We start from the raw sequence: 19,412 nt of genomic DNA on the forward strand, positions 1-19,412 counted from the left end.
CTCTTACAGGATCTCAGATTTCTTTGGTTTGTCAGCCAGAGAGAGAGCACACACTAGAGAGTGCTTACTTAGTGTGAAGAGGCACATCGGATATGCTTGATTTTACCACAAAAGCCCTGGCCTCAACCATATGCTGCTCATTCCTAATGAGCCTGTATGACAAATAATAAAATGCAGATTGATCGTGAAAATAATATGGTGTCTGCTTTCGGTCTTTCCCCTCTTTCCTCTTTTATTAATTCCAACCAAAAATACATATCCTAAACTAAGCAGTTTTTTAAAGGGTTGAGAGAAAATGACAAGCAGGACTGTTCTGTTTAATATTGATGTATTGAATCACTTTGATTCATTTGAATAAAGAGTGCTGCATAAATGAAATGTAAAATGATATCCTTTTGGCAAGAGAAAACTCAGCATCTTACTTTGAAAATGAGGAAAAATTACTTTCAGCTTTTACATTAAAAAAAGAAATCCTGCTTCCTCTTGGGACACTTATCTCAACCACTGTGACTTTATACCACCAGTTGGCCTGCTTATCTGTTAGGCTTCTCTGACACAGTATTTGCTTTCGTTGTTGAGGGCTATTCTATCGACTGGTAACGAAAATATCATGATGCTACTACCATTTATGAAGAACAATTTGCTTGATGAATCTGAATAAATTAGGATTTTATTATAATTTTTCATTATGATAAGCAGACTGTTATTTCCAGTCTGGGGAAATCGTTTTGTTTACTTTCTTGCTTTCCTTCAGTTGTTGGCATCCATTTATTTGATACGAATACTTTTTTTAAGAGTTAAAAAAAAATTGTGGTAGTGACTAAATTTGTTTTTAATTTTGATGCCCGAGCCAGTCCCATGCAACTTTTTAGAAATATTTTCCTCAAAACAGAATGTATTTGCCATATATTCTGTTTGATTAAATTTTACACTCTCTAGCAGGAATATAGTGGCTCATCTTTGACACACCTGACAATGCATTAACTACCAAGAGTATTCAGCTTCATTTAAAATGTCAGTATGGGATATCACAGCTGGTGTTTCCAACAGTTATCTTCACTCAGAACGTGATTGTTATTTAAGTGAAACTATTATCATATTTATGAGGAGTTCCCTGAAGCCCTGGGCAGCTTTGAGGAACCAGTTTGCTGATGTAACAGGGGCTGTCCTGTGCTTCTGGAGAATGAGATCCCAGCCTCTCTTAAAATAGTCCTTGCTACTCAGTATGCTCACTCCTTAAAGCATGAGAAGTTTTTTTCTTTTTTAATATTTTTTTAATGTTTATTTTTGAGAGAGAGCACGAGCAGAGGAGGAGCTGAGAGAGAGGGAGACACAGAATCAGAAGCAAGCTCCAGACTCTGAGCTGTCAGCACAAAGCCCAACGCAGGGCTCTAACTCACGAGCCCTGAGTTCATGATCTGAGCGGAGGTCAGAGGCTTAACCGACTGAGCCACCCAGGTGCCCCAAGAAGGGTTTGTTTGTTTGTTTTCCAAGAAAGAAAAGAAACTTTTCTCTCTTGGGAGTTGTGCAGGGATATGTTTGCAGATTTCACTCCTCTGCTCAGTAGCATCAGGAGACATAAAAAGTGTTAATTTGAAAATGATTAGAGTTACTGCAAGACCTCATAAGAGAGGAAGGCATGCATGGTGGCAAAATCAAAATATTTTGCCCTAGAATCAAATGCAATTCCCTCTGTCAATCAGTATATTATTTTTGCTAGTTATATTTTGCTTAGATTGATAATATTAACACTTTTCATTCCTAAGTAAATTAAATTATTGCGTACTTGTTTATTAATTGTAACTGTTATATATGATTATACAAGAGAAGCACACGGTTCCCTAAGGATATGTAACTTCTCTGGTCAGTTGCCTCAGCTGGCCCAAGAGAACCCTAAGTTTCAATCTCTGACATCTTATGATCTGACCACATTGTTGGCCTCATTTGAGGCTGGTTTAATTCAAAGCTTAACAAGATCTAACTACATAAACTAATAAAATTAACTACTAAAATCTGCTATGAGCACAGGTATTGCAGAAGAAATAGAATAGGTTACAATTACTAACTAATCGTATCCCTAAAACTTTTATAATTACTTTGTATAACACTCATCACCTTTGAGAAAACATAAAGACTCTTGAATTCTTGTTTTAATTAGTCTACAGCAGAGGTTCTCAAACTTTAAAATGCATCAGAGTTCCTTCAGAGGCTTGTTCAAACATTGCTGGGCTCCACTCCCAGGGCTCTGATTTATTAAGTCTGGGGGCAGGGGTAGGGAAAGGTGCCTGGCAATTTGCATTTCTAACAAATTTCCTGTTAGAAAACCGCAGTTCAAGGTCACTGCTCTGTAGTTTGTAACTGTTACCGTGAGTTATTGAATCGCCATTGTTGAGGCACTTCCTAGTATGTCTGGAACCTCATAGGGAAAGGGTGAATTGAAAAGGGGATGGACATGTAATGGAAATCTACTCAATGGCCCACTTACAGCCCCACCTCTTTTCAGAGGGATTTCCATCCTGTTATGTGCACTTAGAGAAAAATGGGGTTTATGTGATTTAGGAAACAATTTACTCCTTAAAACTGTTTAGCTTTGTGATGTTATTTTAAGGTCAGGTAGGCAAAATGCTTAGAGACCATTCCTGCTAATTTGATTTACAAACATTCATAACTTTGAGAAGAGATTAGTTAGATCTTCTCTTGGCAGTGGGTCATTTATTGTGTCAAATAATTATCCTAGGAACACATTGTTTAAGAAACCGTAAGCCCTGGGCAGTTCTTTAAGTTGAAGTTGTTTTTTCTTTCACACTAAGTCCTGGGTTTCTGCCTTGCAGGCTTAGAAGGATGTTTTTCTTTCTTAATCAAGTCTGATAGTTTCAAAACTCGTTGAGGTGAACCTGCATGGAGTCATGAAACTGAATAAAGAACATTTTGTTTGTAGATTCCCCACGAAAGCTTACGTTTTAAGAAAAATATACCTGCTTTGCAAGATCTAGGAAGAAATACAGAGTGTAAAGCCTGTTCACCGCCACCCCCCTCCATTTCAGCCTGTCTCCATACCTTGCTGATACCCCTAATTCATCTGTGTTCACCTTGGCCCATCTGAAGAGCCATCACTCTGTTTCCTGGCTCTGATCCATTACATTGGTCAGAATGAGTTTCCTATCTGCATCTTCTGTTGTTTACAGGTAGAGTGACACATCCATCACATTTTAGATCTCATTTACTGAAGACTAATGACCACATGTAATGCCAGAAGGGAGCTATTGCTTTCTATCATTTAACAGGTCTGGAAGCCATGACCAACCAGTTCACATACTCTCTTTTCCGTTGTGTGGCTGACTCTTACACCTACAATATATCTTTGCATTGAAATATATTTACTTTGAAGACAGAGAACTAATCTAGATGATTTAGACCAATAAATTTGGACACTAAAACTTCCCTTACAAGGTATTTACTTTGCCAATATAAATACAGCCATAATCTCCTCAAATTTAAAGCAATGCCACAATTGGATAGATGCAATAGGTGCAAATTTAAAGCATTCATTTTCATGATGGACTGTTCAATATGTTACAGAATATTACACTCGACAAAAACTGCATACTCACACTGCAGCTAATCAGTGTGAAAGTATCACGTGTTTTTATTGGAAGCATTAATATTTCTTTTAAGGTAAGAAAGACCAATCATCCCGTGTTGTTCATTTGGGTTTTTAAAATTTTTTTTTATTCATTCAATAATTATCAGTCATTTCCTCCCAGACTACAGTGTTTTATGATACCCCTCATAACTCCAGAACACTTCCTCCATTACCTATTTTACTCTTAATCTTTACTACCTGTTTCCGTGGTATGCTTCCCTACCTCAGGCAGCTGTAAAATTAACAGTTTAACATCCAGGGTGATCATTTTTCTTAGCACATTTGCTCTGCGTCTTGTGCTATTACATGCACTCTGTTTATCAGAACAGTACATGCTGCCAAAGGAGAGACTATGGAGTTAACAGATTGGCAAGCACCATCTAATTTGAGGAAAATAAAAAGCAAAGCCAGGAATGTACTATGCAGTATGGCCCACTAGGGTCCCCTACCCATAAGCATAACATAACCTGCCCTTCCTCCACTAGCCGACCAGACTTTGAAGAACATATTACTGTGTTGTTCATACTTGAAAGGATGCGTAAGTCTCTTAAATAGGAAAACAATGGGGGAAATGAACAGTGGTATAACAAATCAGCATTGTACAAGCTCTAACAAAGCTATCAGAAGAGATCAAATTACTCAAAGAAATGTATAAATAAAAAGAGAGAAGGCCCTAAGACAAAACCCTGAAGAAAAGCATTTAAGGGGTCACCAGAGAAAGGAGAGCCAGCAGAGAACAACAAGGAGTGGCTTGGGGGATAAGAGGGAAATAAGACAGACCCTCCAGTAATGGAAGTCCAGAGAAGAGTTTCCCAAAAAAAAAGGTTAGCCATATCAAACGTTGCCAAGAAATCAAGATAAGGACCAGCCACAGATGTTAACATATGTCTAAAAATTAAGAAGCCCAAAGATGCTTTTAGAAAGCATATCTCCCTGGGAATGCAAGCTGGTACAGCCGCTCTGGAAAACTGTATGGAGGCTCCTCAAAAAATTAAAAATAGAGCTACCCTGCGACCCAGCAATTGCACTACTAGGCATTTATCCACGGGATACAAGTGTGCTGTTTCGAAGGGACACATGTACCCCTGTGTTTATAGCAGCACTATCAACAATAGCCAAAGTATGGAAAGAGCCCAAATGTCCACTGATGGATGAATGGATAAAGAAGATGTGGCATATATATGTATACAATGGAGTATTACTCGGCAGTCAAAAAGAATGACATCTTGCCATTTGCAACTATGTGGATGGAACCGGAGGGTATTATGCTAAGTGAAATTAGCCAGAGAAAGCAAAAATTATATTACTTCATTCATATGAGGACTTTAAGAGACAAAACAGATGAACATAAGGGAAGGGAAACAAAAAGAATATAAAAACAGGGAGGGGGACAAAACAGAAGAGACTCATAAATATGGGGAACAAACTGAGGGTTACTGGAGGGGTTGTGGGAAGGGGGATGAGCTAAATGGGTAAGGGACACTAAGGAATCTACCGAAATCATTGTTGTACTGTATGCTAACTAATTTGGATGTAAATTTTAAAAAATAAAAACATTTAAAGAATAAAATAAAAAGAAAGCATATCTCCCCACAGTCATTCCAGGAAAACCATACTGGTTGGTAATTATAGAAATGTTGGGCTACTGGGGCGCCTGAGTGGCTCAGTCAGTTGGACTTCTGGCTTCAGCTCAGGTCATGATCTCATGGTTGGTGAGTTCGAGCCCCATGTTGGGCTCTGTGCTGACAGCTCAGAGCCTGGAGCCTGCTTTGGATTCTGTGTCTCCTTCTCTCTCTCTCTCTCTGCCCCTCCCTCACTCACTCTCTGTCTCTCACAAATGAATAAACATTAAAAAAAAATTAACAAAAAAAAGAAATGTTGGGCTGCTAAAGTACATTGACCCTCCCCCCACACAAGCTCCTTTGGAAATCTTTCTTATACCTACAGATAGGTCAAAGTCCTCCCATGGGTGATGAGGGAACTAGTTCTTACTAGACATAAGTAGTAGTTCCTTTTGAAAGGTAAAGAACTATTCTCAGTTCTCTACTTAGACAACTGTGCATTATCTCAAATGGCAGATAATGCATCCACACAGTCCGAAGTTCTTCATTGAGCCCCGCAGTCTTCCATGCACAGGGTGTGTGGTAGTGAACAAATACTTAGTGTCGAGGAGCATAAACCTACAACAAAAGGAACAGCAGAGGGAGTCAGTGTAAGAACTAGAACCACTCCGCATTGTGGCTGTGTGGTGTGGGATTACCCAGCCTGTCCTCTAGTGATTCTTTAGAGTGTCATGTGATTATGTGATAAATTTAATATTCTACGAATTACTAAATTTCATGATTATCCTTTAACATTGCAATTTTAGTGTGTAACTAATTTTTGGACTATACTAAGAGAGCTTTATGTTTATTCAAGTTACTGTTGATAAATTCTTGTTGATAATCATTGTACCACTTATTGAGAACACAATATGGGCTCGGCACTGTGCCAGACTCTTCACTGACATAAAATCTAATCTTGACAACAATAATATGGGACAGGTATTATTGTTTCTGTTTTGAAGATGAGGTAGATGAGACTCAATTTGCTTAAGTTGACAGAGCAAAAAGTAATGAAGGTGTGTCTGACACAAAAGTCATGTTCTTTCTTTTATACAGCCTAGGTTCAAGACGCTGGCAATTCTGTATGTTTAGTACTTCATTCCCTCAAGTAATTGGGAGGTGGTGATTATGTGTCCATTTCTCTTAGTTCAGTGATAAGGTGATTTATTAAATTCATCTTGTCTAGAAAAAGTAGAAGTGGCATACATCAGAGAAAAATTAGGTAGAAGAAAAGATTCCAGACTTAGAAAGATTGAGCCCCATTTAGTTAATTTTCTTTAAAAAGAAAAGTGGTTTGGTGGTGCCTGGGTAGCTCAGTCAGTTGGTTGAGGTCATGATCTCACAGTTTTGGTTTGTGAGTTCGAGCCTCACATCAGGCTTTCTGCTGTCAGTGCAGAGCCCACTTCGGATCCTCTGTCCCCCTCTCTCTGGCCCTCCAACACTTGTGTGTGCTTTCTCAAAAATAAATAAAACATAAAAATTTAGTTGGGATAAATTGTAAAGAACTGTTAAAAATGATAGTACCTAGGAAGAAAAAGTGCCTAAAATTTCCATAAACTAAATTCTTCTAAATGGCCCAGGTAGCTTGTTAAACATTTTCCTCGACAAAAGCCTCTCGTTCAGCCGGTATTCTAGGAAGAATTCCATTCAGCAGCAAGCTCCCAGTCTCTCCCAGAGCTGATGGCTCCACAGAATCCCCTGTGGGACTTGGGGTCACCTGTGAGGATACACTCAGCAGGCAGGAGTGCCTGCTAAACTGAACTGAGAAATACTTCTATCTTAAACTGAGGAAGAATTCAGAATCATGAGGAATATGAAATGCTTAAGCCATAGCTAGCTGCTGTAATGACAGAACTTCTCCAGGAAGAAGAATATTTGTAAAGATCCTTAAGAATGTATGTTCTCAGCTTTTTTTTTTTACTGAGTTAGGCTAGAAGTTGAAAATGAAGTTTTCATATAAAAATGAGAAAGGACATTGCAGTTCGTTGTTATCAGTGCCTGGCCACTGTTTGGCCAAATTTGCAAAAGAACATGCAGTTGATACAATGTTGGATATGTTGTGCCTCAGCATAGGCCTTAACTGTATAACTTATTTAGATTTGTGGTCTTGATTTTCAGTCTTTGTGTGTACTTTAGAGTATTCTCTCAAAGCCAGGGCTAGTGTTTTCTGTAAAATTCTTGGCTTCCCCAGTTCCTTTCGTATTGCCTACGACATTTATATTGGATTCTTAAAAAAATATTTGTTGAGGGACACCTGGGTGGCTCAGTCGGTTAAGTATCTGACTCCGGCTCAGGTCATGATCTCGCCATTCCTGAGTTCGAGCCCCACATCAGGTTCTGTGCTGGCAGCTCAGAGCCTGGAACCTGTTTCAGATTCTGTGTTTCCCTCTCTGTTTCTGCTCCTCCCCCACTCTGTGCGCGCTCTCTCTCTCTCTCTCTCTCAAAAATAAATACACATTAAAAATAATTATATAAAAAATGTTTGTTGACTAATGATGCTATCTTTCCCAAATAATTTTAGAGATCCTAAATATATTCCTTAAAAAAATTAGTCACTTCGGTGCATACAAAATGACTCTAAATCCCTCATATTTGGTCAGTTGATGAGTTGGTGTTTATATGGAAATGGAAATGCAAATCTTGTTTTAAGTGGTAGAGTTTAAAGCCTGGAGTGTACAAGACAATACTCCTGTCATTAAACAGCTGTCCAAGCCACACCTGGTTTTTGTTACTGTTTTTGATGTTGTTCACCAAAGTTGGTTTCAAAATTATAATTCCAAGTATGACATCTTTAAAGTTACTTGGTACTTGGGAACAATGATGTTCTCGTAAACTAAAGAAAGTTCCTGAATGTGTATGAATGAGAAGCAAAGATTCTGATGACACAATTAATATCCTTTATGTGAATTATTTTCAATACAGATTTCTTCAAACACTTCGCAGCTGGGTGGTGCAGAACCTGTGAAACGCTATGGAAAATCTGCACTCTTTCAACTGGCAGAGGCAAGTTTCTAAGAGTATATGGAGATAAGATCTGCAGAGGTGGAAAAAGTTCATAATAACAATGTTCTTTAAACTGTACCCTATCCCCTGTGACCATAAAGTGTGTTGTTATATCTCATTTTCAACCATGGGAGGTAAAAAAGGAGTTTTGCTACTAAAAGTCATTAAGCATTGGAAAAGGGTACTCAAGAAAATGCCACAATCTTTTTCCACAGGTTAGTATTGTCAAATAAGGTCAGTTTTTGTCTCAGACTGGTGATGTAAGTCTAGCCTAAACCCAGAAGAATGGCCTGGGTCATTTTTCTCTTCTCTGATTCTCTTATAGTGTCTATAAATTCCAAGAAGACACTACTTTTAAACTAGGTCATCGATGTTTAAATTTGGGGGTGTTTTTTTAGTGAAGAACTCAAATGACTCCAAATCTGGTTTTGTAACACCTATCGGCTGTACATTTGTTGTGAAATGGATATAAAATGCTGCTGTTCCTTTGGTAAATGTGCTTTCATAAATCTGTGAGGGCCAGAACCCTCGCTTGGTGGGGGATGGGTTGGCAAGAAAGGTGCCAGAAGCAGTTGTTGCTGGGGTGGGCACCTACCATGCTTGCCTCCGCCTACCTGTGACCGCTCTGCCTTTCTTTTGTGAAAGAAACGTCGTCAGTGCTGGGGACACTGCAGTAGCCGTTTTCTCTTTTGGTGAGACAAATTAGGAGGTACAAGATGGGTGACCAGAAATCTCTTACATTAAACTTTTTCTTTTCTCTCATTTTTCTGGCTTCCTTCCAATGAGTTCCTTCTGAGTTGTTTTTTTTTTTTTTTTTTTTTCATTTTATGTGAGTGATACCTTCTTTTTATAAATCCTTTGTAGTTTGTTAAATTTAATGGGGCAGCCTATCTTCTAAATTTTATGGTAGCTTATATCATTAAAATCTAGGAGTTCTAAACATGTTTAAATTAAGCTTTTAATGTCTACCCATCTCCACATTAGAAATAGAAAAACACAAAGGTCAAAGGCCTAAGACAGTAAAGAAGTATATTAACAGTGGGACACATGAACCCTTTGTTGTCTGACATTAAGCTGACATGCTTCTTATAGGACAAAATCAGATGCAGATAGAGGTCTCCAAATGACTAGAAAACTTCCAGAGACCATAGGGAATAGTTTAAAAAGAACTGAGTGAGTCAGTGGCAAGTACTACTTCAGATAGAACTGAAATGATAATGACCTGGCAACACGTATGCCTTTGGAGTTAGAGCAAACAAATCTTAGTAAACAGAGGCACTACGAGGTATGAATTTATCTGGTATTTTTAAGACCCTATAGATTGGCAAGACAATGTTTTTGAAAGAAGTGATTATTTTTCTTGAATAATAAGAATGTGTGGCCCTCTCTGCATTTCCTGGTGTGTGTATGTGTGTGCACACGCATGTGCACTTTCATATTCATATATCTTCATGAAACAGTTTTATATTTGAAATGTATGGACCTTTGAGGTACTTTAGTATGGAGGGTGCAAGAGATGATTTTTGTCTTCTCATTTTCTTTCTTTCACATAACAGTTATATAAAAAAAAAAGGATTCCCTATTAAATCAGAGCTCATTAAAAAGAACATTCTTCTAATTTGTAGGGATGCATCCCAAATATGAAACAGATGCTATGGTTTAACAGATGTTTGAATGCTGGTATCATAATTTTAAAGGGGTAAAATGACTGCAATAAGCCTATTCCAATTATAGCAAATCAGCTTATACTCAGACTTAGTTTCTTATAACATCCGAGTAAAAATATATGCTTTTGATAAAACAGGGTCGCTAAAAAATAGTTTACCAAGAAAATCCTCTCACATTATTATTTGCACCACATGAATATGATGCCATAATGCTAATAGACTGTGTTTTAGAATAACATTCTAAATCCTACCCAGTTTCTAATTAAACATAAATATATGCACAATGGATTAATCAGCATCTCCAAATAATCACCAATAGAAATATGCTTCCTCAATTTTTTTATTCCATGTATATTTGATATTCATTTTTCTTAAACTGCATATAATATTTAATTATTTTGGGTGCCTCTTCAAATAAGTATAACAGGATACAGAGGAAGATTTTTCCTCTTGCCCAGAATTGGTGCTACTGTCTGAACTATGAAAGAACAGCTTTAAATTTATGCATTTCAAAAGGAAATCTGCCAGGAAGCCATCTTCAATTTGGGCCAGATCCTTCTCTTGGGATTTCTAAAGAGATGGTCCAATCCAGCTACTATCCCACGTACCCCTCCGGGGGTTCTCTCATTCCTATCCCAGCCCGTAAGTCGTCAGTGCACAGGTGGCTATCAAAAACTATCCAGTCATCTGGAATATTTTGATTTTCCTCCCTGTCCTGAAGAGAGAAGGAAGGAATTGCTTTTCACTCTTCATCCCTGCTCCCTGTCAAACAAAGTGAAGGCAGCTCTAAGAGAAAATTTGTTCCCAATTGGGGTGTATCTGTAAGAGGTGTCTTCTCATTCTTTGGTGAGAAGCTAGAAGTGTTTTAGACATAGACTTATTGCTGTGCCCTTCACCTGTCTGACCAGGTGAGAAAAGAGCTGGAGGAAGTTGGCAGCAAGGAGAGGTTTGGAATACCCTGCTGTACTCTCTGTTTTGGTATTGTGAAAATGCATGAGTTTCCACAGGTCATGTGACCAAATAGAAAATAGTTCAGTGTGATCAGGCAAGAGGCCGTGGGACAGTCATGGGGGGGGGGGGGGGTTGCAGAGAGCAAGCCTGGGGCAGCCTCTCTCATTAGGAAATACGCACTTAGAGACAGCTTCGCTCAGGACACTGAAGAGCTCCCACAGGTAGGAGTGATGTTCAGTCAGTTTCCACCAGTACAGCTGTCCTGGTACTAACATTACCAAGCACTTCCCGTCGTTAGTAAAAGGACCCAAACCCCCTAGCACCCTTGCTGCAATTTCCCCAGCATCCCTGGGCTCCCCTGATCCTTCCAGCAACTGGAGGACACTGCAAGGGGTCTGCAGGACCTGTTCCAGCCCCTGGACCACATCCCTTCTGATCAGTTTGCATCCCTGCCTCTTAAATAATTTGTATATCATCCCTGCCCTTGGCATCCCCTGACAAGGTCATTCAGTCTTTTGTAGTGTTAGCAGGAACAGATAGAAAAAGACAGGCATAACCATGGGCAGTGAGTTTTGCCTCCACTATTGCTTCTCCCGTTTTTTACAGAAGCTTTAGAACTCGTGAAGGGAAGGGCCAGCAACCAGCCCAGGAACTAACCTCTCCCCCTACCCCACCTCTATTCCTACAAGCTGACACAAGGGGAGAGCTGAATAGTAGACCTCCCAAAAGTATAGGGGCTGTTGCTTGCAAGAAGTGTCTTCTTGGTGAGAAGCAAGAAATATTTTAGGCATGTTCTTATTGCTGTGCCCTACACCCACGTGAGCCGGCAAAAAGAAAATTGGAGGAAGTTGGCAACAGACACAAAGAGACTTGGGTTGGCCTGCACTCTTGGTTTTGGCATTGTTTTATTTCTTTGGACCCCATAGCCAGGAGATGCCCTGGGGAAGGCCCTGCTTCAGGCATTTGATTGGCATTTTAAGCTGGGTGGATTTTTAATAGCTGAGAGGGACCTGACAATTCTGGGATCTGTTCCAGGTATTTTTCAGGAATCCACTCCAGCTAAGAACGGAGTTGGTATAGTGCTGCTGAGGTCAGGGAATTGAGAAAAAAAATACAGTCCTCTATGTTTGAACCTCCATGAGGTTCGTACTGTTCAGTTAATCAGTTGTTTAATTGGTGCAGGTACTATAATGTGTTTCCTTTCATTTTGAAATTAATTAGGTCAGATCATGCAAAGAGTTGCAAAGCATCTCCCCGGAGATGATTGTGTATTATAGCTGCTATATAGTTGGAGGACACACAGACACATCTTTCCCTGTATATTTTAGGAAAGAAAATTCTACACTTAAAAGATCTCTGGTATCAAAATTGCCTAGTATAATAAAATACACAGTTGATTCATTTATTCCAATAAGCGGTAATTATTAAGGGTCCATTCCATGTCCATAACCGTGAGGCTGCTAAAGTTACCTGCATATGGATGTACGAATACTGTTTCTTGTGATAGGGTAAGCTGGGAACCTGCTTGTGAACCTCCTAAGGTCAGTGGTATGAGCACACTCTGCCTCCGGGTGCGGTTTTGGTGTTGGAGAGTTGCCATGAGACGCCGAAGCATATGCCTAAAAATATTATTCTTTGGTTTTACTCTTCTTTTTCTGAAATAATTTTATGTGTTCTTTAAAATAGAGTTTAAATTTTAATAGCAGAAAATCAGTTGTATTACCTAACTTAAGATAATAATGACTTTAATTCTCTGCTATGTGGTAGGCACTTTCCTAAGTATTTTATATGTACTCATTGAATTTTCACACACATACTCTGAGATAGGTATTATCACCGTTCCTCTTGTATACATTAGGAAACAAAAGGGGAGAGAGGTTTTGTGACTTGCCTAAGGTCATGTGGACAGGAAGTTGGAGCCTCAGTAGAAACCCAGGCAATCTGTCTCCACACCCAGGCTCTTCCACACTGGGCTGTTCTGTCTCCTTGTTTTAGATGAATGTAAAAGACTCTGCAAGTTGCTTGTTATAGGACTTTGCGTATTATAGAAGGCTCTATGGAAGACAGCTTACTCCTACACATATATGTGTATGGCTGAATAAGATGACAGATTTTTCCAGACTGCTGTCAAAGAAATGGAGCTGATATTTCCTTTTTAAAAAGTGTCTGTACTTTTGAAACTGCCAAGATACATCTTACACCCTTAAATAAGTAAGAGCCTGTTTGTGAATATACTTTGGAAGATATTGAGAGGAAATTATGGAGTAGGACTCCTGTCCTCCAAGAACTTCTTCTCCAGTTGCAGAGAGATAAGATACAAAAAGTTAAGGGATGAGAAATAAGTGTGCAAATGGTTTCACAGGGAACCATGCGGTGAAATGACAAGGCTCTACTTGTGTCGAATGATATACAAAGTGAATTTGTGAAGACAAGAAAGGGAGAATTAATACTAGCAGGAGTGCCATGGGGACCCAGCACAGAGAGCACGAAGACGGTTCTTGATGAAAGACTTGTTTAGAAACTGGGGTTGAAACTAGCAGCCTCTGGGCCACATTTAACTTGCAGAGATGCTTTTTCGGGGGCACCCAATTTGTTGACCTGTATTATATTCTACATTTCAATTAGTGGCTAATATTTTAAAAGTGGAGATTTCAAATAAATGTCTGACTTCTCATGAAAATGTAGACAATCTAGAGACACTGATCCAACCTTCCCACATGAGAACGATTGGTCAGAGCCGATAGTGCCTTCCCCCTTAAAGACACCATCACTGTGCTCTCCTTTCCCTCCGGAGCCCTGGCTCTGAGGCCAGCAGCCCCTGCCAGCATCCACCTACCCTCGTGCACCTCCCCCTTTTATACCCGCACACAGTGCAGATTGTGACCTGCATAATCAAATGGAGAGATGAGAGAGATACAGCAAAGGGATAAAGGGGTAGAGGCAGGAGGCATGAGGTAGGCGGATGATGAGATCAGACGGGCAGGAGTAGTGGGCTGTGCTAAGAGACTTGTGGAAGGTGGAGTGTGGCTGCAGTCAGAACTGGGAGAGTGTTTAGTGTAAAGCAGAGAAACTTGTGCTTGAAGACCATGAGGAGCAAGAAGAGATTTAGGGCAGGGGCACACAGTGGGAAAGCAGACTCCCTTGGCAGCTATGTGTAGAGTGGAGTGGAAAACTTCTGGGGACATCCAGGTGTGAGACGATAAGAGCCAGGATTGGGGAGGGGTGGTTTGGCAGTGGGAATGGGCTGTAGAAACAGACACCAGGGATGCTACAGAGGATTTAGTTGGATTCCATGATTGGGTCCACGTGAAAGGCAAAGCGAAAGGGGAGCTGGAGATGGCCCCAGCTCTGAACCTGAATGCACCAGAGAAGAATGGAAGATCGGAGCCCTACTTCAGGAAGCCCGGATGTTTGTGAACGAAGAGGAAGCCCCACCAGCAGAAAAGAGGAGATGAAAGATGCCTAGGGGTGGGGACAACTGAAGAAATCCAATACTGAAAGAGTCAAAAAGAGAGGGGTTTGTTAAGGTAAATGGTCGACTTTGGAAAGCCAGAGGCCCATATTCTCTGAGCACAAAAGGAAGAAGGGTAGAGAACAGTCACCACAGGGTTGCTGAATTTGGTCTGTGGTACCCATTTTCTGAGTTCTACTTCTTTACTTCAGTTTATGAAACTAGTAATGTGTTAAGGTTAAGTTGAAGGAAGGGTGCTGGATTTCTCCACATATACTCCTACTCCTCATGTATGAAAAAGCAAGATTGCAGATCTGGTGCTTCCAAGGGAACTGGAAACATTATTTAACCCTATTTATTAAAAAAAGATGATGACATTTTCAGACACCTTGACTGCCTAGTCTTCCTTACATTCTAACTTGTAAAAAACACTTACAATTAAAACCAAATAGGTAGATAAAGACAAATTTATTCCGGTGTCTATAAAAATAAGGTCCTAGGAAGGATGTTGGCTCATTTTAAGAAAAGCTGAATTATGATAGAATTATAGAGATCATTGAAAACTGTAGGAAATGCCATCCCTCCAATCACATTAGCATTCCCGACTACCAGGTATGGGTGGTGTTTGACCAAGGTGACTCCATTTCAGTTTTCTGTGTGTCCTCACATACTATTGACATGCAGTATCCCCACCTCCTCCTCATAGCCCCCTGAAACCTGGAATCTCGGCACACAGCTCTCTCAGCTCAGCCCCTCCTACGCTACTGTCATATAACTGAATCCCAATACCTATGATATATTTGAGGGGGTCTTTTTTTTCAAGTGGTATATTTCTTTCCATAGCTTTTTAGGCAGAGTTGTGAGTCATTTTTAGAAAACTCCCATCCTAAAACTTTTCATTTCATTCCCAATTGCATTAACTTATTTTTGGAGGAACTGAAATATAGGAATTCTCCTAATGATTTCCTTTAACACTTCTGGGGGAGACTTTAATAGATGGCCTATGGAACAAAGGCCACCCCACCCCATCTAGAGTCTTCAGAATGGGTATAATTTCTGAAGAAATAGTGAGTAAAGAGAAACATTTAAGCCACCTTTTCACCTGGTCGTGTTTCTGCAAACCAAATAGAAAACTACTTAATATGCTCAGATTTCAGTGTTGAGAGATGCTTAGACCACTGTTCTGTGACCAGTTATCTTTTATAATAAAGAAAATTGAGTTTTCTTAGCAGCAGTGCTATTCTTTATTCTCTGAGACCATCAGCCAGTGTATGTTTATGGCAATAACATTCTGATTTTATTTAATTATGGGAGAAGTGCACATCTTGGAAAACACTGCTAAATGCCATCCTAGGGTTATGTCTACACTGTTTTGGCAGATAATAAGCCAGTACAAAATGATTGTAAACATACCTTGGCTGCAAAACATTTATTTTGTACTAAAAGGCAAAGATTTTGAAATTGAAACTTCTTGATTAGTGTCAGTGGCTCTGTTTTCACACTGCCTTGCTTTTAATCGAGCTGGATCCTTTACAATAGACAATGAAAGACAAAAGATAATTAAGAGTGTAATAGTATGGTACATTTTGGAGCAACTTACCCATTCCTTTGTACCAGTTAAAGAGCATCTGTTTCTGTGGTATTATTCTTATCTAGTACACATGATTAATTATTTTTTGCTGGTCATTTCACTGTCTTTTATAGCAGAACACATTAAAGAAATGAATCAATATCTTAACATTTGTAGAAAGGAACACATTTTAAAATGTCTTTTGATTCAAAGAGGTAAAAGCTTGTCACAACTCAGATTTATTATGTCTCTGTAGTCCCCCATAGCAACCCCGAGCCTATGGCACAATCTTACCTGAACTGAAAATGGCAATCTTCTTGAACCCAGGAACATAAAAAATAATCCCTCCACTGCACATTTTATCTCACCTCTTCAATATTCCTACTGAAATTTTTCTTTGTAATAATTTTGAAGAGGGTGATTTTTATATGTCTGTCCAATATGTGCATCCTTTAGAATCTCCAGTTTCAACATACTCATTTTCATTTTTCTTTTGGGGGTAAGTTACATTTCTTCCAGCTCATCACTGACAGGCCATTCTGACTACACAAAACAGTGAGAAACTTCAGTGAGGTTTCAGTCATCAAAGTAAAACTACAATATTAGTGATTAATTCTCACTGGTGCTCCTGGGAAGCATAAGTAAGGACAGTGTGAATGCTGGTCTAGGCCAAGCAATAGCGTGGTCCTAATTAACATTGTTTTTTATAGACTTGTAAGGTAACTTTCTTGGTATGAATCAGATTGCATTTTAGACTCAGAACTAATGAACCATTCAATTCAACACAATTATCTACGAAATGCCTTCTTTTTGAAAGGTACTAGGATATATTCTTGGAGGAGAGTACAGAGGTGAACAGGATCCATTTTGTGCCCCCTGAGTTACAGTTATAAAAAATATGGTGCCTGAGGGAATAGACCGTAGATATCAAATATTTATGCCAGGCATTTGATTTAAAACATTAGCATTCTGACTTCTTGGAATACAGCCATGGGAATTCGATCTAGAAGGTGTCCTGCAGACATTTTACATCCTCACTCTTAAAGAAGTTTATTGTTCAATTTAAAATAATAATAAAAGAATAAATTGTCATTTACTAAGGCATATTCTATTTCAAGTCTTGATTAACAACCAACCCTCTATTAAGGGCAACTTGACTAATTAATAACAGACATTAATTCTGTGCGTCCCACAGTGCAGTTTTATTCACCTGGGTTCACACTGATTTATGCTCCTCTGTGTCCACCGTGTGCTTATCTGTATGCATGTCCATGCATGTGAACAGAATGTAGTTTGTATGCAGTTTCGTAAGCCCCACTAAAGTTAGTTGATAAATGCACTCAAGTAGATGAAAGTAGATGTTTGTACCCAGTAGTAGAACTGAGCTTAACTATATGTTTAATGAGACTAACTTCTTGAAAGGTAACTGATTTAAGATCTCCTGCATCTAATTTTGTTGTTTATGTTTTTTTCCCCAATTACAGAATCATTCAACCATAGAATGAAAAAATCAAAGCAAAGTACTTAGTGTACCAGGGCCGTGACGTGCCACCAATGATATCCATAAGACTAATTCTACTACTGTCAGAAGCTAAGATTTATTCTATATGGCACAAGGCTATAGAGGGATGGTTGTCAGAATACATTTATTCTTGCTGTGAACTAGGCACTATTTTAAGTGCTGTACATGTCCAACTCATTGAACCTCACAGTATTCCTAAGAGAAATACTATTAACATCCGTGTTTTATAGATGGGGAAACTAAGGCACAGAAACGTTTATAGAAAATTAGCAAATCAGAGGCAGAGCCAGTCTGCAGTCCTAGACAGTCTGGCTCCAGCATCCCTCCCTTTTGGAATAGCTTCTCGATGTAGAATTTGCTCATATCTAAGAGTGATGGCATCTTCTAAGAGTTACTACATCCATAGCTGTTCCCAAGCTGTTTATTTTATGTGGAAATATAGACTGTTAATTCCTAGAGGCTTTTGAGAATTATTTCTAATAAAATGTTTGATCTCACAGAAAAGAAGGTAAAAACTGGGTGCTCTCCCAGAGTCTGTTTGCCCTGCATGACAGTTCATATCCTTGGTGGCTGTAGACTGCCTTTTCTGGGTGCCTATGTCCCCTGATATCCAGCTGGGTCCAGCCAGTGGGAGACTCTGGTGGGAAAATGTGGAATGGGGGGAAGAGAATAGCCAGGATGTGCAGGGAAGGGGTGAGGAGGGGTGGGGGCAAAGCAAAGGTAACATCTCTTCTATGTGTTGAGCTCCTCTAGTTAGGCCCACCATGGTTCTGCCTTCCTCTGGAGGCCTTCCCCCATTTGTTCCTGTTGTTGCTAATCTCTGGATTGCCTCACCAACCTCCTATTTGGGTGTCTCAGTTCTTTATGACCTGGGTAACCAACCTGTTCCCTGCATTAAATTCCTCCTGCTGGATATGCTTTAAGTTGTTTCTGTTTGCCTAGTTAGACTGACTGGAATACAAGCCATTTTCATTTTATATTTGGTATGGTTATAAAATTGGCTGAAAATGCTGTTGGCATACTGTGTCCAGATTTCAGCAAGACTTTTGACAGATAATCTTACCATGTCCTTGTGAACAAAACAGGGGTAATTTAGATTGGATTATAAAACATTCTTAGATTGCTGAAGTTTATTGATGAAAGGGCTCTAAAAGTCTGCCAGAAGGCTCTGTCCTTAGCCATGTTCTAGTCAACATTACCAAAGATTTTGATGAAGACATAAAATGCAACTTTATCAAATGTGTCCGTAACAGAGCTGGAAGGTAATGTAATTCAGAGTTGGAAAGGATAAACTTTATAAGGAAAAACGGAAAATCTCACAACTATATACAAGAAATAAATTATAAAAACATAGAATGGGAGAGACCAAGCTTCCCAGCTAATTAGGTGGGTAAAGAAATCCAAGATGGTTATTGACCACAGGCCCAATACAAGCCAGAAGTATGACTTGGTTTTTGTTTTGTTTTGTTTTTAAAGTGGCTCGGGGGAGATCCATCTTTGGGCCCCATTAGAAGATAAGTATGTTCCTATCAGCTGACAAGTATGCAGTTCTACTTCTCATCTAGAGCATTATGGGAAAGCTAGGAACTTACTCTAAGGAAGATATTGCTAAATCCATGTTCCCCGACCATTGTAAAGCTTTATGTGTAAAGTGTTGTGTCTGCACACATTCATTCACTTTTGCATCACAACAACCCAGTGGAGCATGTCCTGTTACCCCATTTCTCAGCCTTTATTTCCTCATATGGATTCAAGTCAAAGTTACATAGCCCACAGTGCTCTAGCCTTAGGCAAGCACTGCGGTACTTCGTCCTGAACCCAACTTACTTCCCAAAAGCCCAGTTCTTGCTTCAGGACACCATACTGCATTTAGGTAAGAGGGGCCCAACTTTTGAAAGGTCGGAAAGCCTTACATGTTAAGGGAACTGGGACATTATACCAGGAGAAGAGACTTACATCTGTCTCCTAAGATTTGAGAGTCTGTCCTATGAGAGAAAGCAG

The 19,412-nt window shown here is 39.5% G+C and overlaps 1 protein-coding gene across 7 annotated transcripts in view; it reads left to right on the forward strand.

The window, feature by feature from the left end:
- The window catches only part of BBX (BBX high mobility group box domain containing), a 282,646-nt gene that overhangs the window by 221,803 nt on the left and 41,431 nt on the right, over positions 1 to 19,412 (forward strand). For all 7 annotated transcript variants that reach the window (XM_042999122.1, XM_042999121.1, XM_042999123.1 and 4 more), the window contains one exon: positions 8,170 to 8,250. In XM_042999122.1, coding sequence (XP_042855056.1) covers positions 8,170 to 8,250 — 81 coding nt within the window. The remainder of the gene's footprint in view (positions 1 to 8,169; positions 8,251 to 19,412) is intronic.

The sequence above is a fragment of the Panthera tigris genome, chromosome C2 (assembly GCF_018350195.1).
Source record: "Panthera tigris isolate Pti1 chromosome C2, P.tigris_Pti1_mat1.1, whole genome shotgun sequence".
NCBI lineage: Eukaryota > Metazoa > Chordata > Mammalia > Carnivora > Felidae > Panthera > Panthera tigris.